The sequence below is a fragment of the Hyaena hyaena genome, unplaced genomic scaffold (assembly GCF_003009895.1).
Source record: "Hyaena hyaena isolate Hyena2069 unplaced genomic scaffold, ASM300989v1 scaffold_299, whole genome shotgun sequence".
In the NCBI taxonomy this organism is placed as follows: domain Eukaryota; kingdom Metazoa; phylum Chordata; class Mammalia; order Carnivora; family Hyaenidae; genus Hyaena; species Hyaena hyaena.
This window is the reverse complement of record NW_024080930.1, coordinates 992,873-1,012,013: the sequence shown is the minus strand read 5'-3', so window position 1 is coordinate 1,012,013 and position 19,141 is coordinate 992,873. Positions and strand designations below refer to the sequence as shown.

The window sequence follows — 19,141 nt, the reverse complement described above, 5'->3', positions numbered from 1 at the left end:
ATCCATGGTAAAGTCTAAAAAGGAGAAGAATAGCAGCCATATCCAGTAGCATCATAAAAGTTTATATGATTGGAGATGAGTAAATTGTCTTCTGAAACTTAAAACAAAAAAATTCTAGTCCAGGTGAGTAGGGAATCCAGTATCAAGAATCTAAACTTCTGCTCCTGAGTTAATTATCTTTAACTATTGGCACTATTTTTGTAGTTCCAGAAATGGAGCTCACATAATTCTGTTTTCCAACTTTTAAAGAAGACATTTAGGTTCTGATCATATCTCCACTTCCCCTCCCTCCCATACACACTGGAAAAAAAGAGGTAAGTCTAATAATTTGCCTCTTGCTGGTCCTCATATATGAAAACAGGAGCTCATTGTTTGCTTGACCAGAAACAGGAAACCTCTGGGATTATATGTCTTCAACTTGTCTAGTTGGTATGGTTTTTGAACCTGAGAAGAAATAAAGCATTTTTTTAAGTTTATGATTATAAAAGCAACACATATACAATAGAGATTTGGAAAGTACAACTTTTAAACAGGAAGAAAAATAGTCACCCACATTCAGACAAAAAATGACATCATTAATACGTTCTATATATTTTCTTTTTTCCCTTGACATTATGTAGTTGAAATCATGTTCATGATTTGATTTCTTAATATTATATTCATTTGCCTTTATTAAAAACTTCATAAGCATTATTTTTGTATAGAATTATACTTTATAGGTGTATCATAAGTAACATTCTCTATTCTTAGATATTTGGAACACATTTTTCTTTATTTTGAACAGCATTGCAGTTAACATTTTTGGTTATTATTCTTTGAATATTTTCTTAAATAGGTAAGAAAATGGTATTAAAAAAATACAAAGAGTATGGTATCATAAAATACTTCCCAGAAAAGTTTTTCATGAGTTTATAGTTGGTCCAGCAGTATGTGAGTTTGTGCCTGTTTCACCATGACCACACTAACCATGGCCACTTTTTGAAAAATATTTACTTAGTGAGTCTTTCTGAATGGTTTGTCATCCTACTGTCTAAAAGCAATCATGTTGTGTCTTCTCTCCTCCCCTCTCCTGTACCAACCTTTTATCTGGATTCTTTCTTCAGAGGGGAAAACTCATCCTTCTATCAAATCCAAAACCTGCCTTACTTTATGTCCATGGAGGAACTATTCCAACATTTACCAAGAGCAAATCACTACACCAGTACTCTGAATCCTATCCCTTCCCATGGTGCATAATTAGCCCCATTTTCCCCTTGGCATCTTTGTTTTCCCTCTGCTGGATACTTGTTAACAATGACTCATCCTGCTCCATGATCTCTCATTAGAAGAAAACAGAAAGCAAAGGGTCCACCCTTAAGTTTTGTCCTCTTGTAGCAACACCCTTTTTTCTCTGTTTACTCAGACTAATTGTCAAAAGAGTATTATTTATACTCATGTCTGCATCTTTCTCCTCCTCAAAAACAGGTGTAGGGGTGCCTGGGTGGCTCAGTTGATTACGCGTCTGACTTTGGCTCAGGTCATGATCTCATGGTTCGTGGGTTTGAGCCCTGCATCGGGCTCTGTGCTGACAGCTAGCTCAGAGCCTGGAGCCTGTTTCAGATTCTGTGTCTCCCTCTCTCTCTGACCCTCCCCTTGCTCACGTGCTCGCTCGCTCTCTCTCTCTCTCTCTCTCAGAAATAAATAAAACATTAAGAAAAAAATATTTTTAAATAAACAGGTGTAGAGTGAATTTTTATTTACTCATTCATTTGATTGTATGGTTTGTACCAGGCTGTGTGCTAGTGAAAAGCAAAAAATAAACATTAAGGGGGAAAGCAGTTAATATTTAAAATTTACAAGGGGTGACTGTGTGGCTTAACTGGTCAAGCATCCAGCTTTGGCTTAGGTCATGATCTTGCAGTTTGTGAATTCAAGCCATCGAGCTCTGTGCTGACAGCTCAGAGCCTGGAGCCTGCTTCAGGTTATGTGTCTCCCTCTCTGACCCTCACTGCCTTCTACTGTCTTTCTCAAAAACAAATAAAAATAAAATATTTAAAGTTCCCAAGCATATAAAGTGGAATTGTGCCAGCGCTATGAGGGAAAGTTAAATGTGTCGCACTGAAGAGGTTATAACGGGGAGTCAGGGAAAACTTCCATGAACCCAGTAATTGAACTGAGATATAAGGATGTGATGGGAGTTAATAGGCAAAGGAAGTTTGTCTATACTCCAGAACCTATGTTGCTAAGTTCAGTGATCCTATTGCTGTTAGATCTTGGATCCTAGTTGACATCCTACTTGACCCCTAAGCAGTGTTGGACAGGGTTAATTTCTCTTACTTTGAATCTTGCTTGCTTCTTGATTCCACCCTTTCCTGGTGTCTCCATTCCCTCTGGCTTGGTTTTTGTAGGCTGTTCACCCAGCTTTACTATGTTAGAATTCCTAAGGGTCAGTCATGAGGCTTTTCCTCCTGACTAACTTAGATAACCTCATCTACTCTCATGGCTATAAATATTATCTGTCAAATTTATATCTCTAGCCATGACCTTTGCAAAATCAAACTTAACATATGTAAAGTGAAATCCTTGATCTGCTCCCCTTTGAAATCGGCTAGTCCCCCATTGTTCTACTTTTTGAGGAAGTGGCAGTTCCACATACAGATTTTTTTCATTATTCTTGATCCTTCCTTATGCCTTGCCATTCATAACACTGCTAATAAATTACTGAGTGTGTGCTGTGCTCTATAATATATGCTCTTGCATATATTTCCCCTTCTATTCCAGAGTAAAACCAGGTGTTAACCTTCCATTCTGGTGATTAAAATTTTATTTTGGGTTTAGGCTAGTCTTTTAATTTGTTTATTGTACTGTGTAGAGAATATGGCTTGTGTTAATCCACTTCTGAATTTTTTCAAGCTAATTTTTTGGTGGCTTATAATTGATTAGTTTTTCAGAATTCTGCCGAGGATGGGTTTATATCTTTCTGTGTTTTCATCCTCCTAATAAGGTGTTAACTAATTTCATATTTAATTTTTTAAAGTTTATCTAGGGGAGGGGTGGGGGGAGAGAGAGAGAGAGAGAGAATGAATCCTAAGCAGATTCCACTCAGTCAACATAGAGCCCAGTGTGGGACCCAAACCTGCAAACTGAGATATGACCTGAGCCAAAGGCTGACACTTAACCAACTGAGCCACTGAGATGATCCTCATTCCACCTCGCGCCAGCCCCTGTGCCTCCCATTTTTTAAAGCAGTCTTTTCTCACTATATGATAAAGCAGGATGGAGAGCACAAAGACTTCACTGCTAGTCTTGCTGGATTTCACCTTTATTACCTGTTAAACATACCTTTATAGTATTCTAATATTAATATTGTTACCTCTGTGATTTTACTTTAGCGTTTACCTGGTACCTTCCTGTCCATAATTCAGCTTTCAACTTTCATTTGTCCTTTTGTTTTAGGTGTAACTCTTGAAAACAGTAGTTAATTTTTGTCTATTGTTTCTGACCCGGGATTGTTAGTAGATAGATGGGCTAATATATTTATTATCAGTCTTAACAACTTGGAGTTTTCAATTATTTTATATATGTCAGTTAGAAGTATTTCAGTGGCAGAAATCTTTAAAAAAAATTTTTTTTAACATTTATTCACCTTAGACAGAAAGCGATCGAGCATGAATGGGAGAGGGACAGAGAGACATAGAATTGGAAGCAGGCTCTTGATTCTGAGTTGTCAGCACAGAGCTTGACGTGGTCTCACGGACTGTGAGATCATGACCTGAGCCAAAGTCTCAGCTGAGTCACCCAGGTGCCCTTATTGGCAATAATAGTTCTTAACCTGAAAATGTAACTACCGTAAAGAAGGAAATACATTTTTTGTTATCTTAGCACCCCAAAATAACATCTTACCATTTTGCTGTAATTCCGTTGCTTATATTTGGAGGAGTGGAAGGATGAAAAAGAAGACAAAGAGGAATGGGAAACAGATTTCTGTGTTAAATATCTTTAGGGGCACCTGGGTGGCTCAGTCTATTAAGCATCTGACTCTTGGTTTCAGTTCAGGTCATGATTTCATGGTTTATGGATTCAAGCCCCAAATCAGGATCTGTGGTGACATTGATGAGCCTGCTTTGGAGTCTTTCTCTGCCTCTCCCCTGCTCTCTCTCATTCCTCTCTCAAAATAAATAAAATAAACATTAAAAAAATGTATCTTTAACATGGTGGTTAATTTACTTGTTTTGTAAATTTATAGCTTGTACTCTAGAGCAAGGAAATATAAGTATCCTTTGTTTTGGCACCAGGTCCAATGCCTGATATGTAAATATTCAGTAATATTTATGGAGTGAGTAAAGAAATAGATTTCTTAATTTTTCTTTTTTTTTTTCCCCTGTAAAGATTTCCATGGAGAATGACTATCTGGGTCCTCGAAGAATTGAAAGTCTACAAAAAGAAGATGCTGATTGGCAGCGAAAAGCTCACATGGCTGTGCTGTCTATTCAGGATCTTACTGTCAAATATTTTGAAATAACAGCTAAAGCACAAAAAGGTGAGTTTCCTACTAAAGTTATTCTTGTTAGATATTTTTGAAAAGGAGTGGTTTAAATAGTTTGTTTGCAGCAGGCTTGTAGAAAAGTGTATAAAGACCACTCATAGTCCTAGCAGTTGAAAAAGATCACTATCAACCAATTAAGGTATATCTTTTCATTCTTTTCTGGACATGTATTTACACATACTCCACATGAAAACATAGTAATGGAGTGGTAGTATAACATAATTAAATTCTGATTAACCAGTTACCCCACAGCTTAACGGCAGAGTTCCCGACAAGACTTCTCACGTTTAAGACACAACTTGGAATTTTAGACGATCCCCAGGTCATTTGCTCTTCTCACCAACTGCTACAAATTTGGGGGTTCATACAGACTTTTTAGGTTTATTAAAAAAAAAAAAAAAAAAAGAAAACTGAAACTTCCATAAGAAAAATACGAAAAATCCTTAATCTAGAGAGGTAGGCAGAGTTTGTAGCAGTGACACTACAAATACAAACTGTTAAAGTTTAAAAGTGAAAAGTGAAGAGTATGAACCATAAAAGAAAAAAATTGATAAAATGAATTTCACCAAAGTTAAGAACTTTGCCTCTGCCATGTACCAGAGGGTATTCAAGAGAAAATATTTGCAAATAAAATCTGACAAAGGACTTGTATCCAGACTATATATAAAGAACACTTAAAAATGAAACAGGAAACAGTTCAGTTAATAAATGGGGAAAGGACTTGAACTGAGGATAAAGATGGCAAATGAGCACTTGAAAAGATGGGTGAGACTATTAGTCATTAGCATAATGCAAATTAAAACCACGATGAGATACCAACACATGCTTATAAGAATCCCAAAAAAAAAAAAAGGGTACTAAAAATACCAAGGGCAGACAAGGATGCAGAGTAACAAGAACCCTTCCTGTATTGCTGGTGGTAATGCAAAATTGTACAGGCAATCTGCAAAATGAATGCAGTTTTGTAGGTAAGTTAGAGATATGCTTACCATATGATCCAGCAGTCCACTCCTGAGTATTTACCTTAGAGCATTAGGATAATTTTAAAGCCTAAATTAAAATTTAATTCTACAAAAGTAAGAGAACAATACATTAAAATGTTGACAATATGTTAAAAGCTGTCATTTCTTACTGTAAACTATTTTTATAAATTGTTTTATGTAAATCATTTGGTTTAGAGTCTGCTTTCCAGACGCACTTTTTAATATTTAAAAAACCTTGTATTAAGATTGAAAATATATAACCATTACAGAAAATTTAGAATATTAGAGGGACCCCCTCCAACATCGGTAATTCTACTGCCAATGTAGCCACTTTGTGTGCTTATCAATTTTTTAATATATGGCTTGTTACATAATTGAAATGATTATATGACCTATAGTTTGTTGGTTTTGGTCCTTTACAGTTTTGATGATTGTTCTTATTGTATACTTTGTTTCTCTAGTTTTAATCAAAACTTTTTTTTTATGTATGATGAACATCATTCTAGGGTTCCAAATGATTCATCAGAGTCACTGTAGACTTCTTTATACCTCACTCCTAGTGACTTTTTCCTAGCAGGAAGCCCTTGAACCCAAACAGATATTTGCCTGGCCTTTTACTTTTGCTTTCTTGTGTCTGTTTCCTGCGTGCCCCCCCCCCCGCCCCCCCCCCAATGTTAGAGAAGCGGAATGAAGATCTCTCTTTTGCTTTATGCTGCTGAGAGTAAAAGCCCTCCTTTATGTTTCCATTCAGAATGGTAACCTTCTAATTTCACTTTTTAAAGGAAGAGTTAAACAGCCCCCTTTTCTCTTTTCTTTATTATACAGAGCCAGATGTAACTTAATTTTGATATACTATTGCTTAGCTTTTTAAAAATGTTTGTTGGTTGAGTAAGAGTGAGACAGAGCCTGAGTAGGGGAGGGCCAGAGAGAGGGGGAGACACAGGCTCCTAAGCAGGATCCAGGCTGTGAACTGTCTCCACAGAGCCCGATGCAGCTCTCGAATCCATGGACTGTGAGATCAAGACCTGAGCCAAAGTCGAATGCTTGCCCTACTGAACCACCCAGGCGCCCCTATTGCAGAGCTTTTAAAAACATCTTAAATTGGATCATTTCTGACAAGTATACATGTTAACTCATTAAACTTTTTTTTTTTTAACATAATTTGTGAACACCAGAACTGCATGGCCTTCAGAGTTTTGTTTTCCACATTGACTGATTATCATAGACCATTATTATAGAGTTGTTATCCTGATAATGTAAATGGTCTACTTAGAAAAAAATCTTTATTCTTGCCACCAGAGGGAAAGAAGAATCTATTGGCGAGAAACCCCTATACTGTTCTAGGGGTATTCCAAACATTGTACACTGATGATTTTCTTTATTACTGTCATATTTTGAGCTGTTGGAAAATAATTCTAAGTGAAGTGAGTTAACAGCGAACTGTAAGAATATGTTTTATCCAAGGTATTGGAAGACTAAATGTAGACTAGCTCTTATGGTAGGTAACAACATGGAACTGAATTAGGACAGGGAGCTACCCCCCAGACTAAAGTAGAGAACAAGGAAGTGACGGTGCCATGTGAAGTGGAAGAGACATTTTGATAACTGTAATTCTCTCACTTAAATCCTACAAAGCCTTTTAGACTAGGTACTATATTTCATTTCTCATCAAGGGAATTGAGTCCAAGAACAATTAAATCTCTTACCAAAAGTTATGTGTCATTTATAGATAGAATTGGGAATTTAACTCAATTATTTCACTCCAAATCATTTAGGGTTTTTTTTTTCTTTTTATTACCCTACATTGTACTACTGTATTGATCTTATGGTTGTAGAAATATTAAAATACAGTTTTAAAAGAAAGGCAGAAATTTAAAATTGCAGAATTATTTGTTCAACCAAAATGAATAGATTTTACTTGTTAGCCTAAAGTTGAAATTCAGTGCAAGGTTGTGCATTAAAAACTTAAGTCTTTTCATTAGCACTTGAAGGTCACAGAAAAACAAATAGAAAGAATTAATATATTGAAAGGAGACTGTAAGTCAGCAAAATTTCATCTGTTATAATAGGAACTCAAAAGATAGTTTTTAAAGTAAATTGAGAAACAGCAGCATTTTTTTATTGAAGTAACCACCAGAAACAGTGAAAAGCAGTGGGCACTGAAACTAGGGGATAGGGAAGAGCTGAGCCTGAAAAACTGCTCTTTTTGGTTACAAGCCTGCCTCTACAGTTTAAATTTTTACTGTGACTTGTGTTAGTCTAAAAAAATTAAGATTTCATAAAAATCAGCCAGAGGCAAAGATTACTGAGATATATTTCCTTGCACAAGATGGTTAGGAGACTGTGGCAGTACAAAATTATTTATCACTTAACTCTGGACATATAAAAGATACTACTAGTGAATGTGTACTCATTTAAAGATCTTCCGTACTATTCAAATTGCCTACCTCTTTTATGATGAGTGTGTCTCTAACCTGTTAAAGTGGGTGGGCATAAGGATGGTTGGTTTTATTATGTAAGAACCCAGGATAAGCCACTACTGTACTATACTGTAAGTGATAAAGTTCTGTAACTAGAAGATAGTAGCTATTTGATTGTCAAGAAGTATCTCTCTCTCTCTTTTTTTTAATGTTTTATTTATTTCTAGGAGAGAGAGAGAGAGAGAGACAGCGTGAGCAGGGGAGGGTCAGAGAGAGAGGGAGTCACAGACTGAAACAGGCTCCAGGCTCTGAGCTGGCAGTCAGCACAGAGCCCGACGCGGGGCTCGAACCCACGAACCGTGAGATCATGACCTAAGCGAAAGTCGGACGCTTAACCGACTAAGCCACCCAGGCGCCCCAAGAAGTATCTCTTAAAGTTGGGCTCTGTTGTGGCAAATAAAAAATTCCCTTTGTGGGGAAGGTGCAAGATGCAGCTAGAGGTTTTCCTTGGGGTTTGGTTGTGCCCTTCCAACTCTAACCTCTGAATAAGTTCCATGCTAACATTTAGGAGTTATTTTTTGCTCCATCAGGTTTTTGTAGTATTTTTGGAGGACTCAGAATGATAAAAACTTAACACATGGGTTTCAGTAATTTCAAATAATCTTAAATAGTTATGACTGATTTCAGTTAGCATACTCGGGAAAAAGTGTAAACCTTTTAAAAATAAAGTATATGAACTTAGAATTTATTAACGAACATGTGGAAGAATATTGGCTCATTCGGTTAAGTGTCCAACTCTGAATCTTGATTTGCGCTTGGGTCATGATCTCAACAGTTCATTGGATCGAGCCCCATGTCCTGCTCCCTGCTGACAGTGCAGTGTCTGCTTGGGATTCTCACGCCGCCCCCCCCCCCCCGCCCTCTCTCCCCCTTTTGTGTGCCTACAACTTTCTCAAATATTTTATTAAAAAAGTTTTAAAATCTGTCATCAGTTTTGTTTTTATTTTTTTATTGTTTTATTTATTTCTGAGAGAGAGAACAGCGGTAGCAGGGGAGGGTCAGAGAGAGAAGGAGATACAGAATCTGAAGCTGACTCCAGGCTCTGAGCTAGCTGTCAGCACAGAGCCTGACGCGGGGCTCGAACCCACGAACTGTGAGATCAGGACCTGAGCCGAAGTCAGACGCTCAACCGACTGAGCCATCCAGGCACCCTGTGTCATCAGTTTTATCTTCACAATTTTCTGAGGATGATTATTTAGAATTATTAGTGAGGACATTAGAATCTAAGATATTGGATATTGTTGAGTTTTGTTATAGAGCTGCTATATAGGAAACCTAAGGGACTGAGATTTGTATCTTTAAGTGTATGGTTATTGAGAACAAAAACTTTGAAATTATTCAGAATCAAGTTGTCTTATATCTTAATGTCTCTTTAAAATATTATTATTAATAGCTGTGTACGATCGAATGCGAGCAGATCAGAAGAAATTTGGTAAAGCGTCGTGGGCAGCAGCTGCAGAAAGAATGGAAAAACTTCAGTATGCAGTTTCTAAGGAGACTTTGCAGATGATGAGAGCAAAAGAGATCTGTTTGGAACAAAGAAAACATGCGCTAAAAGAAGAGGTAACAAAAACCATCAGAAAATAAATAAAACCTAAAATAAGATTTGCTATTTGATTTTTATATTTTTATAGGACTGGAATTTTCTGAATCTGTAGGCAGTTAATTTTGCATTGTTTCCATGAGGTAATACTCATGATGGTCCTCTGATTTGAGTTTCCAGTAGTAGAAGAGGTAGACATGTAAGGTATTCTCATAAGCATCACAGTGTGACTGTCAGCAGCGGTACACTATTTAAAGAGGTGACATTAGAATTTCATTGTTGTCTTTTTGTACTATAAGTTTCAAAGCTCTGACAGTTATTTCTTAAATATATATATATTTTTAGTTTTATTTGTTTAGGGAGGCAGACTTTGCGATTGGGGGAGGGGCAGAGATGGAGGGAGACGAGAATCCCAAGCGGGGGACTTGAACTCATGAAACCAGGAGTTCATGACCTGAGCTGAAACCGAGAGTCAATACTTAATCAACTGAGCCATCCAGGTGCCCCTCAAAGCTCTGACAATTATTTAAAAGTTTCACTGTCCAGAGAAATAATAGAAAAATCCTAAGGCAGAAGAATTTTATTTGGTTATATTATGTTTAAACCAGTATCTCTTAGAATTTCCCATTTTATTCTTACTAGAACACAAAACAAGGTTAACAGAGGTCCAGTTTTCTTGACTGTGCTTAATTAAGACCTGTTCATGAATCCCCCCCCCCAAAGAATAGTTTTACAAATCCTTGAAAAGGTTGCTAATAGACATATTTAAAATTTATTAACTACTCTTTTTCATCATCATTCTGTTGATGAGTGGTTTTAGTATAGTTATACTGTCCAGTGCAACGTAGAATAACTCCCAAGCCTTGCTTGAAAATATTGAACCCATTAATTATACTGTTTTTATTACCTTCGAGACTATTTTTTTTTTTAAACATTATTAAACACTTTGTTTTATTATTAAATTGCATCAGGACACATGGCTTCTATTTTAATTTTTTATAATTTACATCCAGGTTAGTATATGGTGCAACAATGATTTCAGGAGTAGATTCCTTAATGACCTTTTCCCATTTAGTCCCCCCCCACCCCCACAACCCCTCCAGTAACTCTCTGTATTTAAAAGTCTCTTATGTTTTTGTCACTCTCCCTGTTCTCATATTATTTTTGCTTCCCTTCCCTTATGTTCATCTGTTTTCCATCTTAAAGTCCTTATATGAGTGAAGTCATATGATATTTGCCTTTCTCTGACTAATTTCGCTTACCCTCAGGTTCCACAAACATAGTTGCAAATGGCAAGATTTCATTCTTTTTGACTGCTGAGTAATACTCTGCAATACAGATCACGTCTTTATCCATTCATCCATCAATGGACATTTGGACTCTTTTCATACTGTTTGGCTCTTGTCGATAGCATTGCTATAAACATTGGTGTGCATGTGCCTCTTTGTAACAGCATACCCATATCCCTTGGATAAATACCTAGTAGTGCAATTGCTGGGTCAGAAGTTAGCTCTATTTTTAGTTTTTTTGAGGAAACTTCATACTGTTTTCCAGATTGGCTGTACCAGTTGGCCATCTGGATGTCTTCTTTGGAGAAGTGTCTGTCTTCTCATGACTTTTGCCCATTTCTTCACTGGATTATTTGTTTTTTGGGTGTTGAGTTTGATAGATTTATAGATTTTGGATACTAATGTAACCCTTTATCTGATATGTTGTTTGCAAATATCTTCTCCCATTCCGTCAGTTGTCTTTTGGTTTTGCTGATTGTTTCTTTTGCTGTGCAGATGCTTTTTATTTTGATGAGGTCTCAATAGGTCATTTTTGTTTCCATTGCCACCAGAGACGTGTTGAGTAAGAAGTTGCTGTGGTCGAGGTCAAAGAGGTTTTTCCCTGCTTTCTCCTCGAGGATTTTGATGGCTTCTTGTCTCACCTTTAGTACTTTCATCCATTTTCAGTTTATTTTTGTGTATAGTCTAAGAAGGTGGTCCAGGTTCATTTTTCTGCATGTCACTGTCCAGTTTTCCCAGCACCACTTGCTGAAAAGACTGTCTTTATTAATATTCTTTCCTGCTTTGTCAAAGATGAGTTGGCTTTGCATTTGTGGGTTCATTTCTGGGTTCTCTATTCTGTTCAATTGTTTTTGTGCCAGTACTATATTGTCTTGATGATTACAGCTTTGTAATACAGCTTGATGTCTGGGATTGTGATGCCTCCAGCTTTAGTTTTCTTTTTCAAGATTGCTTTGGCCTTCAGGGTCTTCACTGGTTCCATACTAATTTTAAGATTATAGATAGATTTTGTGTTGAATATGTAGGTTGCTTTGGGGAGTATTAACATTTTAATAATATTTGTTCTTCCTATCCAGGAGCATGGAATACTTTTCCATCTTTTTGTGTCTTCACTTGTTTCGTAAGCTTTCTATAGTTTGCAGTGCATCAATTTTTCACCTCTGGTTAGATTTATTCCTAGGTATTTTGTGGTTTTTGGTGCAATTGTAAATAGGATCAATTCCTTGTTTTCTCTTTCTGTTGCCTCATTGTTGGTGTATAGGAATGCAGCCAATTTCTGTGCATGGATTTTGTATCCTGTGACTTTGCTAAATTCATGGATTAGTTCTGGCAGTTTTTTTGTGGAATCTTTTTGGTTTTCCATATAGAGTATCATGTCATCTGCGAAGAGTGAAAGCTTGCCCTCCTCCTGCCTGATTTGGATGCCTTTTATTTCTTTATGTTGTCTGATTGCTGAGGCTAAGACTTCCAATACTGTGTTGAATAAGAGGGGCAAGAGTGTACATCTTTGTCTTGTTCCTGACCTTAGGGAGAAGGGAGAAAGCTCTCAGTTTTCCCCCATTGCGAATGATGTTAGTGTTGGGTCTTTCATATATGGCTTTTATGATCTTGAGGTGTATGATCGTTCTATCCCTATTTTCTTGAGGGTTTTCATCGAGAAAGGATGCTGTATTTTCTCAAATGCTTTCACCACATATATTGAGAGGATCATGTGGTTCTTGTCCTTTCTTTTATTGATGGGATGAATCACGTTGATTGTTTTGTAGATACTGAAACAGCACTGCATCCCAGGTATAAATCCCACTTGATTGTGATGAATAATTCTTTTAATGTATTGTTGAATTCGGCTGGCTACTATCTTGTTGAGGATTTTTGTATCCATGTTCATCAGGGACAGGTGGCTTCTTATGAAAGGGTAATAAAGTATCGACATTGGTTATTTGCTAATAGTTTTCCTAACTATTAGAATAAGCAAATCTCCATGTTGTTCAAAGGTCACCTGTAGTTTTAAAAAATGAATGAAGATTAAAGCTCATGTTAGGGATGAACCTAAGAGGGTGTTGTAAATGGTATATAGTGAGACATCATGGTTTAGGCACAACTGTTCAAGTTTGTGCCCCCCCCCCAATGTTTATTTATTTTGAGAGAGCACAAGCAGAGGAGGGGCAGAGAGAGGAAGTAGAGAATCCACACAGGCTCCACGCTTTCAGCAATGTATTGTATCATACATTATTTCATTAAGCCATTTTTGGAAAAACTTGAAGTCATTTTCTTTTCGCCAATAGCCCATACATGAAATATATATATTCTTTAACTTTTTAAATTTACTTTTTGAGAGAGAGAGAGTACGCGAGTGGGTGAGCAGCAGAGAGAGAGGGGGACAGAGGATCCAAACCAGGCTCTGTGTTGACACCAGAGAGCCCAATGCAGGGCTCAAAACTTATGAACTGGGAGATCATGACCTGAGTCGAAGTCCGATGCTCAACTGACTGAGCCACTCAGGCGCCCCACATTCATTCCTTAGTAATATATTCTTTAACTTCCATGTTAATTGTGGTCTATCCAATTCATTTTTTTCTTCTGGTTGACTTCAAGTTTATATTATTGTGGTGTGAAAATATGCATGGTATGGTCTCGATCTTTTTGTACTTGTTGAGGGCTTATTTGTGACCCAGTAGGAGATCTTTAAGGAGAATGTTCTTTGTGCTCTCAAAAAGAACGTGTATTCTGCTGCTTTAGGATGGAATGTTCTGGATATACCTTAAGTCCATCTGGTCCTATGTGTTATTCAAAGCCATGGTTTTGGGGTGCTTGGGTGGCTCATTTAGTTAAGCATCTGACTGCAGCTCAGGTCATGATCTTCTGGTTTATGAGTTTGTTCCATCCCCCCGTCCCCCCCGCCCCCATTGGTCTCTCTGCTGTTAGCAGCACTCAGCCTGTTTTGGATCCTTTGTCCTGTTCTCTGTTCCTCCTCCACTCATTCATATCCATATCCATATATCCCCTCCCTCCCTCCCTCCCTCCCTCCTCCCCCCCCTCAATAAATTAAAAAAAAAAAAAAGGAATTGCTTTTTGATTTTTCTGCTGAGGTGATGTGTTCATTGCTGTATATGGGGGTGTCAAATTCCCTACTGCTATTGTATTATTATCAATGAGTTTCTTTATGTTTGTTATTAATTGATTTATATATTTGGGTGCTTTCACATTGGGGGCATAAATAATTGATCTTATTCATGGATAGGCTTCTTAATTCTGATATAGTACCTCTTTTCATCTCTTTTTACAGTGTTTGGTTTAAAATCTAGTTGTCTCAGTATGGCTATTCTGGCTTTCTTTTGATGTGCATTTGCAAGCTAGATGGTTCTTCGTTCCTTCATTTACAATCTGCTAGTGTCTTTAGGTCTAAAATGAGTCTCTTATAGGCAACATATAGATGGATCAAGTTTTTATTTATCCATTTTGACATCGTGTGTCTTTTGATAGGAGCATTTAGTCCAGTTACATTTGGAGTGATTATTGATACGAATTTAGAGTCTTTGTTATGAATAAAGTTGGTGTTTCTGGTGATGCTCTCTTTTCCTTTCTAGTCTTTGTTGCTTTTGGTCTTTTTTTGTCTTGTCTTTTCTCCACTCAGAGGGTCTCCCTTAAAATTTCTTGTAACGCTTGTTCATTGGTCACAAACCCATTTAGTTTTTGTTTGAGAAACTATGCATGCTTGCTTACTTTAGTTTTTTTGATAGAATGATCTTTATATTGTTAATACCACATTTTATGCATTTCCCAGTTGATGAATATTTGGGCTCTTTCTGCATTTGGAGCTATTATGAACCATGTTGCTATGAAAGAACAGTCATGTAATCTTGGTATATGCCTACGAGAAAACTGCTTTTTAACTTTTTGAGGAACTGTCAGACTGTTTTCCTAAGCAGCTGTTCCCACCAGCACTGTACAACGGTTAGAATTTCTGCACATCTTTCTCTACACAATCATTAATATTTAAAATTTGTCTTATTTATTATAGCATCTTGGTTGAGTGTGAATTGTTATCTCATTTTGTTTTTAGATTGATTTCCCTCATGGTATTAATATTGAGTATCTCATTTGCCTATTGGTTACTTATTTATCTTCTTTGGAGAAACCTCTGTTCATATGTTTTACATTTTAAAATTGGGGTTTTCTTTATTGCTAAGTTGAAAGAGTTCTTTATATATTCTACATACAAGTCTTTTATAGGATTCATAATTTGAAAATATTTTGCTCCCATTCAATGGATTGACTGTATTGGTTTTTAGAACATTGGCTATATGCGAAAGTATATTTATAGTCTCTGAGAAAAAACAAAACCTCTCCGCTTTTATCAGGACAGCTCTGATTTTTTTTTTTTTTTGGCTTAGAGGTCCCTACTGACCTTTAAAAAGTGCATACGCTTATCTTCTCCTGTTTAAAAAGTAGTACGGACAGCTTATAATGTATAATGGCTGTGATCTAGAAAGAAATCTTTTTGTTAATGGCGTTAAATTGTGATTTTTTTCCCTTATATTTTATTTGCTGCTAGTGTTAAAGGTAAAATTGTAACTTGTGTCATCCTGGTTTTTTCACCCTATATTCAGAAATTATTTGCAACAATTTCACTCCTACTCATGTTCCCCTAAAGCATTTCTGCTGTAATCTCCTTTTCCTAGTAAGCCTTCTCATTTATGTCACAAGCTGTCTGAAATATTAAGTTTCAGAACTTTTAAAACTTAAAATCCTATTAATTTTATTTCATTTTTAAATCCTAGCATTTTATTGCCCAGGAAGTTGAGTACTATTCTCTGTCTTTATCACATGTGCTAGCTTTGTTGTTCTAACCAGGCTGACAGTGAATTACAGAGTGCCTAAAAGAGCTGCTCAGGGTAAGATCTCTGACCATTTGCTATTGTAAAAACATTGTTCTTACTGGAGTTGGTCTAGGGGTTGTAGAGGAAGGGCTGAGCTAAAGTGGGCCCCAAGAGTCTAAGATAATTATATGTGGGGTCATTTTCCCTGGGACCACCCCATTACCTTAATGGTCTCCTTCTTAAAGTTCTGGATTGTGTTTGAATTCTTCAAAGCATTTGCTAAACCTAACCAGTCATTCTTGCCATGTTTTTGCTTGAGCGTATATAATGTACGTATTGTGTTTTTATGTATATCTATGATGTACTACACCAGTTTTATTAGCATTAATTTAAGGTGACCACATTACTCATGAGAAACAGCAAATATAAATTATTAAGCCCATCCCAAACAAATGGTTTGCCATTGAAGACTTCATAATACAGTACCACTCTGTTATTTAAATTATGGGGAGACTTTTGTTGCTTAAAAAATACAGTATATTGTGTCTTGGATTTTTTTTTAGAAGCAAACTTCTTCCTGATGTGACAATATAAAGCACTTTAAAAAACAAAATCAGAAATTAAAAACTATTTAGTAATACTTGACATGAGTGTAGTGCTGAACTTGTAAATTCTTGCATTTCTCTCTGTCCCTCTGCCCTGCTCTCCCACTTGCATACATGTTTGCTCGCTCTCTCTCTAAAATAAAGTAAAAATAATAAAAATAATAATAAATAGAATTAGAAAGTTAGGTACTCTGTACTGAGAGAAATATGCATATACACACAGTTCTGCAGACAAATTTAACAGGTTTGTCTGTACCTAAACTTTTGAAACCAAACTGCCCTTGGTGTTCACATTTTCCCATCAAAAACTCCTGAAAACATTGATGTCTCTTTAGCTCAATACCTTTGAAAGAACCCAGGGTGAGTTTAATTAGTCACAGCCACAGAACAAGACAAAAATACATATAATCACACAGGGTTAGGAGTATATGTAAGAAGTGTTATTAAAAGAAGGATTATTAATAAGGGATTCTGTTTGTAGTTATTAACTGAAATAGGAGATCTCAAAATCAAGATGCTAGCATGAAACATCAGAAAATACAATCACATCTCATTTAGTATGTTTCTTCTTATCTTCTGGTTAACTCTGTTCTCTCCTTCGTGGAATTAACCAGAAAATTCTTTGGATGATGGGTCCTTTTTGAATGTTCTCAAAAGATATCAGTGTACTTTCTTGTCTTGGCAGAGAATTCTAACCATTCCCCATACATTTTTTAGAAACTTTGGCTTCTTGAGGTCCTCTCTATGAACATACATAAGCTGCTAGAATATTGAGCTTAATATATACCAATCCTGAGGCTACATCCTCACAATCCATAATTTTGTTTTTCTCCTAAAATCATACAGCTAAACGGTTTTTAAGGTTATATTCCCCATGTCAGTTTTCTTAAATCCACAAGTATTTATTGAGCATTTACAGTATACCTTAGGAGATCTAAGCTTAGGGTCTAGACAGTATTCAGTAGAACTTCCAGCATCAATGGATATGTTTTATATTTGCACTTTCCAGTAATGTACCTACTGCCCGGATATCTACTGAGCTCTTGAAAAGTGATTTATGTGACAGAGGAACAGAATTTTAATTAATCTATATTTAAATAGCCACTTGCAGCTTCTGGCTACCATATTTGGATAAAATAATCATGTAGATACTGGTTCTGCAAAATTATTACTTATATAACCTTGGGTGAATTACTTAACCTCTCTATAAAATATGATTAATGGATACCTTTTAGGAAAGTTATGATTCCATTGGTTAATGTATATAAGGTATTTAGCATAATGTCTGGTGCATAGAGTAGAACTCCATAAATCTTAGACATAACTAATCTGTGTAAGGTATTATGCAAGTATCAAGGAAGGGAATACAAAGATGGGAAAAATCCAGCTCCCATGCTTCAGACAGCTGCATTTCAAATGGATCTTGGCAAAAAAGATTCAACAGCAAGAAGCTTTCCTGTGTTGGACACAGTCTGAACAGGGCCAGGGCAGCTAGGGTGCTAGTCCAGGCAGAGAAGCTGTTTTTTGTTTAACACGTATGTAGTTTGTTCTGAATCTGCACAGTAGAAATTTCAAAGTCTTTAAGTACAAATAGGTTCTACTCTAAAAGTTTTAATTTATATTACTTATGAAATTCTATTTTAGTCACCTTAATTATATTTTGATATTGATTATAAAAATAAATAGAAAATTTCTGGCTTTATCTTTAGTGTTTTATGTATATTATCTCTTAAATCTCAAACATAACCCTTTGTGCTATGAGCCAGTAAACCATTGTCTGAAATCTGTCAGGCAATAATCTCTCAGATATGTTTTATTAGAGTTATAAGTTTTTCAGACAGATTAAGACATAAAACTTCCATACAAATGTTATTATTCTGTTAATGAAACATTCTTACATTAAATGGAATAAATTATGATTCACATAATTTCTGATAGCTTCCTACAAAATGGATTACGGGATTAGGTTTTGATATCAGAGAAATTATGACTGCTTTTAATTTTCAGAGATTTCTGAAATGTGGAATTCTAGATAATTCCTTCTGTTTACATGCATTCTCCATATTTGTGTAGCTGTTATTGGTAGAACCTCATATACTTAAGGTTTGTTTGGTACTCAGTCTCATGTACTTTCCGTCTTTGCCACATAAAAAAAGGGCTAGTCTTAACTGACAGCTTGCCAAGCTTGCCTTTAATGTTGTCTCTTGTGCTGTACATGGTTTTCATGATGACTTTTTGAACCCTCACTTCATTTATTGCTAACTGCCATACTTTCTGTAACTCAAACAGCCAGCAGGTGCCCAGTCAGTATTTGTTGAAAGAATGGCTCCACACACAGATACTCTGAAAGCTCTATTTTTCATAGCTCTTGACATGTCATGGGGTTTTTCTTGCGTAGTAGAGTGGAAAGCAGGATAGGGGCATCATTAGTTTGTATAAATTGCTTGTTTCATGGTATAGTATAGTCAAAATAGGTACAAGAAAACTTGTTGTGCATGGTAGGAATGATCATCAGTGGGGTCAGTAATGTAGGATTTCCTATTGGGACGTTTGGATGTTGATTGGCGTTTCATTGGGTATACTTCATTTCCTTGCTAGATTTACTGTAAAAACAGTTTGCTTGTCTTCTTTTCCATATTTATTAGAATGGTGGTCCCTACTTATGTCTAGTGGAAAGGCCGTTCTTTTAGGAATTGGCAAAATTGGATCAGGCACAGCATTGCTGGTATTACCTGGGTTACACTGGGAAAGCAGTTTATTCTGGGGGTCTTGATATCCTAATACCAAAAAGTTTGCTCAGAAGGTAAAAGTTGAGCTGAGTAAAATTTCAAGATAGCAAAGTGTGAAAACTTTAATTTGATCATCTCCTTTAAGCACTTATCCTAATTGCTAGGCT

General features: G+C 36.3%; 1 protein-coding gene and 1 non-coding gene across 2 annotated transcripts in view; one reads left to right on the top strand and one right to left on the bottom strand.

Moving 5' to 3' along the window:
- Positions 1-19,141, top strand: part of JMY (junction mediating and regulatory protein, p53 cofactor) — a 97,428-nt gene that overhangs the window by 52,575 nt on the left and 25,712 nt on the right. Inside the window, exons 3-4 of the mRNA XM_039247462.1 lie at positions 4,369-4,519; positions 9,382-9,551. Coding sequence (XP_039103393.1) covers positions 4,369-4,519; positions 9,382-9,551 — 321 coding nt within the window. The remainder of the gene's footprint in view (positions 1-4,368; positions 4,520-9,381; positions 9,552-19,141) is intronic.
- On the bottom strand, positions 9,052-9,136 carry TRNAR-UCG. The gene has a single exon. It is a non-coding gene; the product is annotated as a tRNA-Arg (tRNA).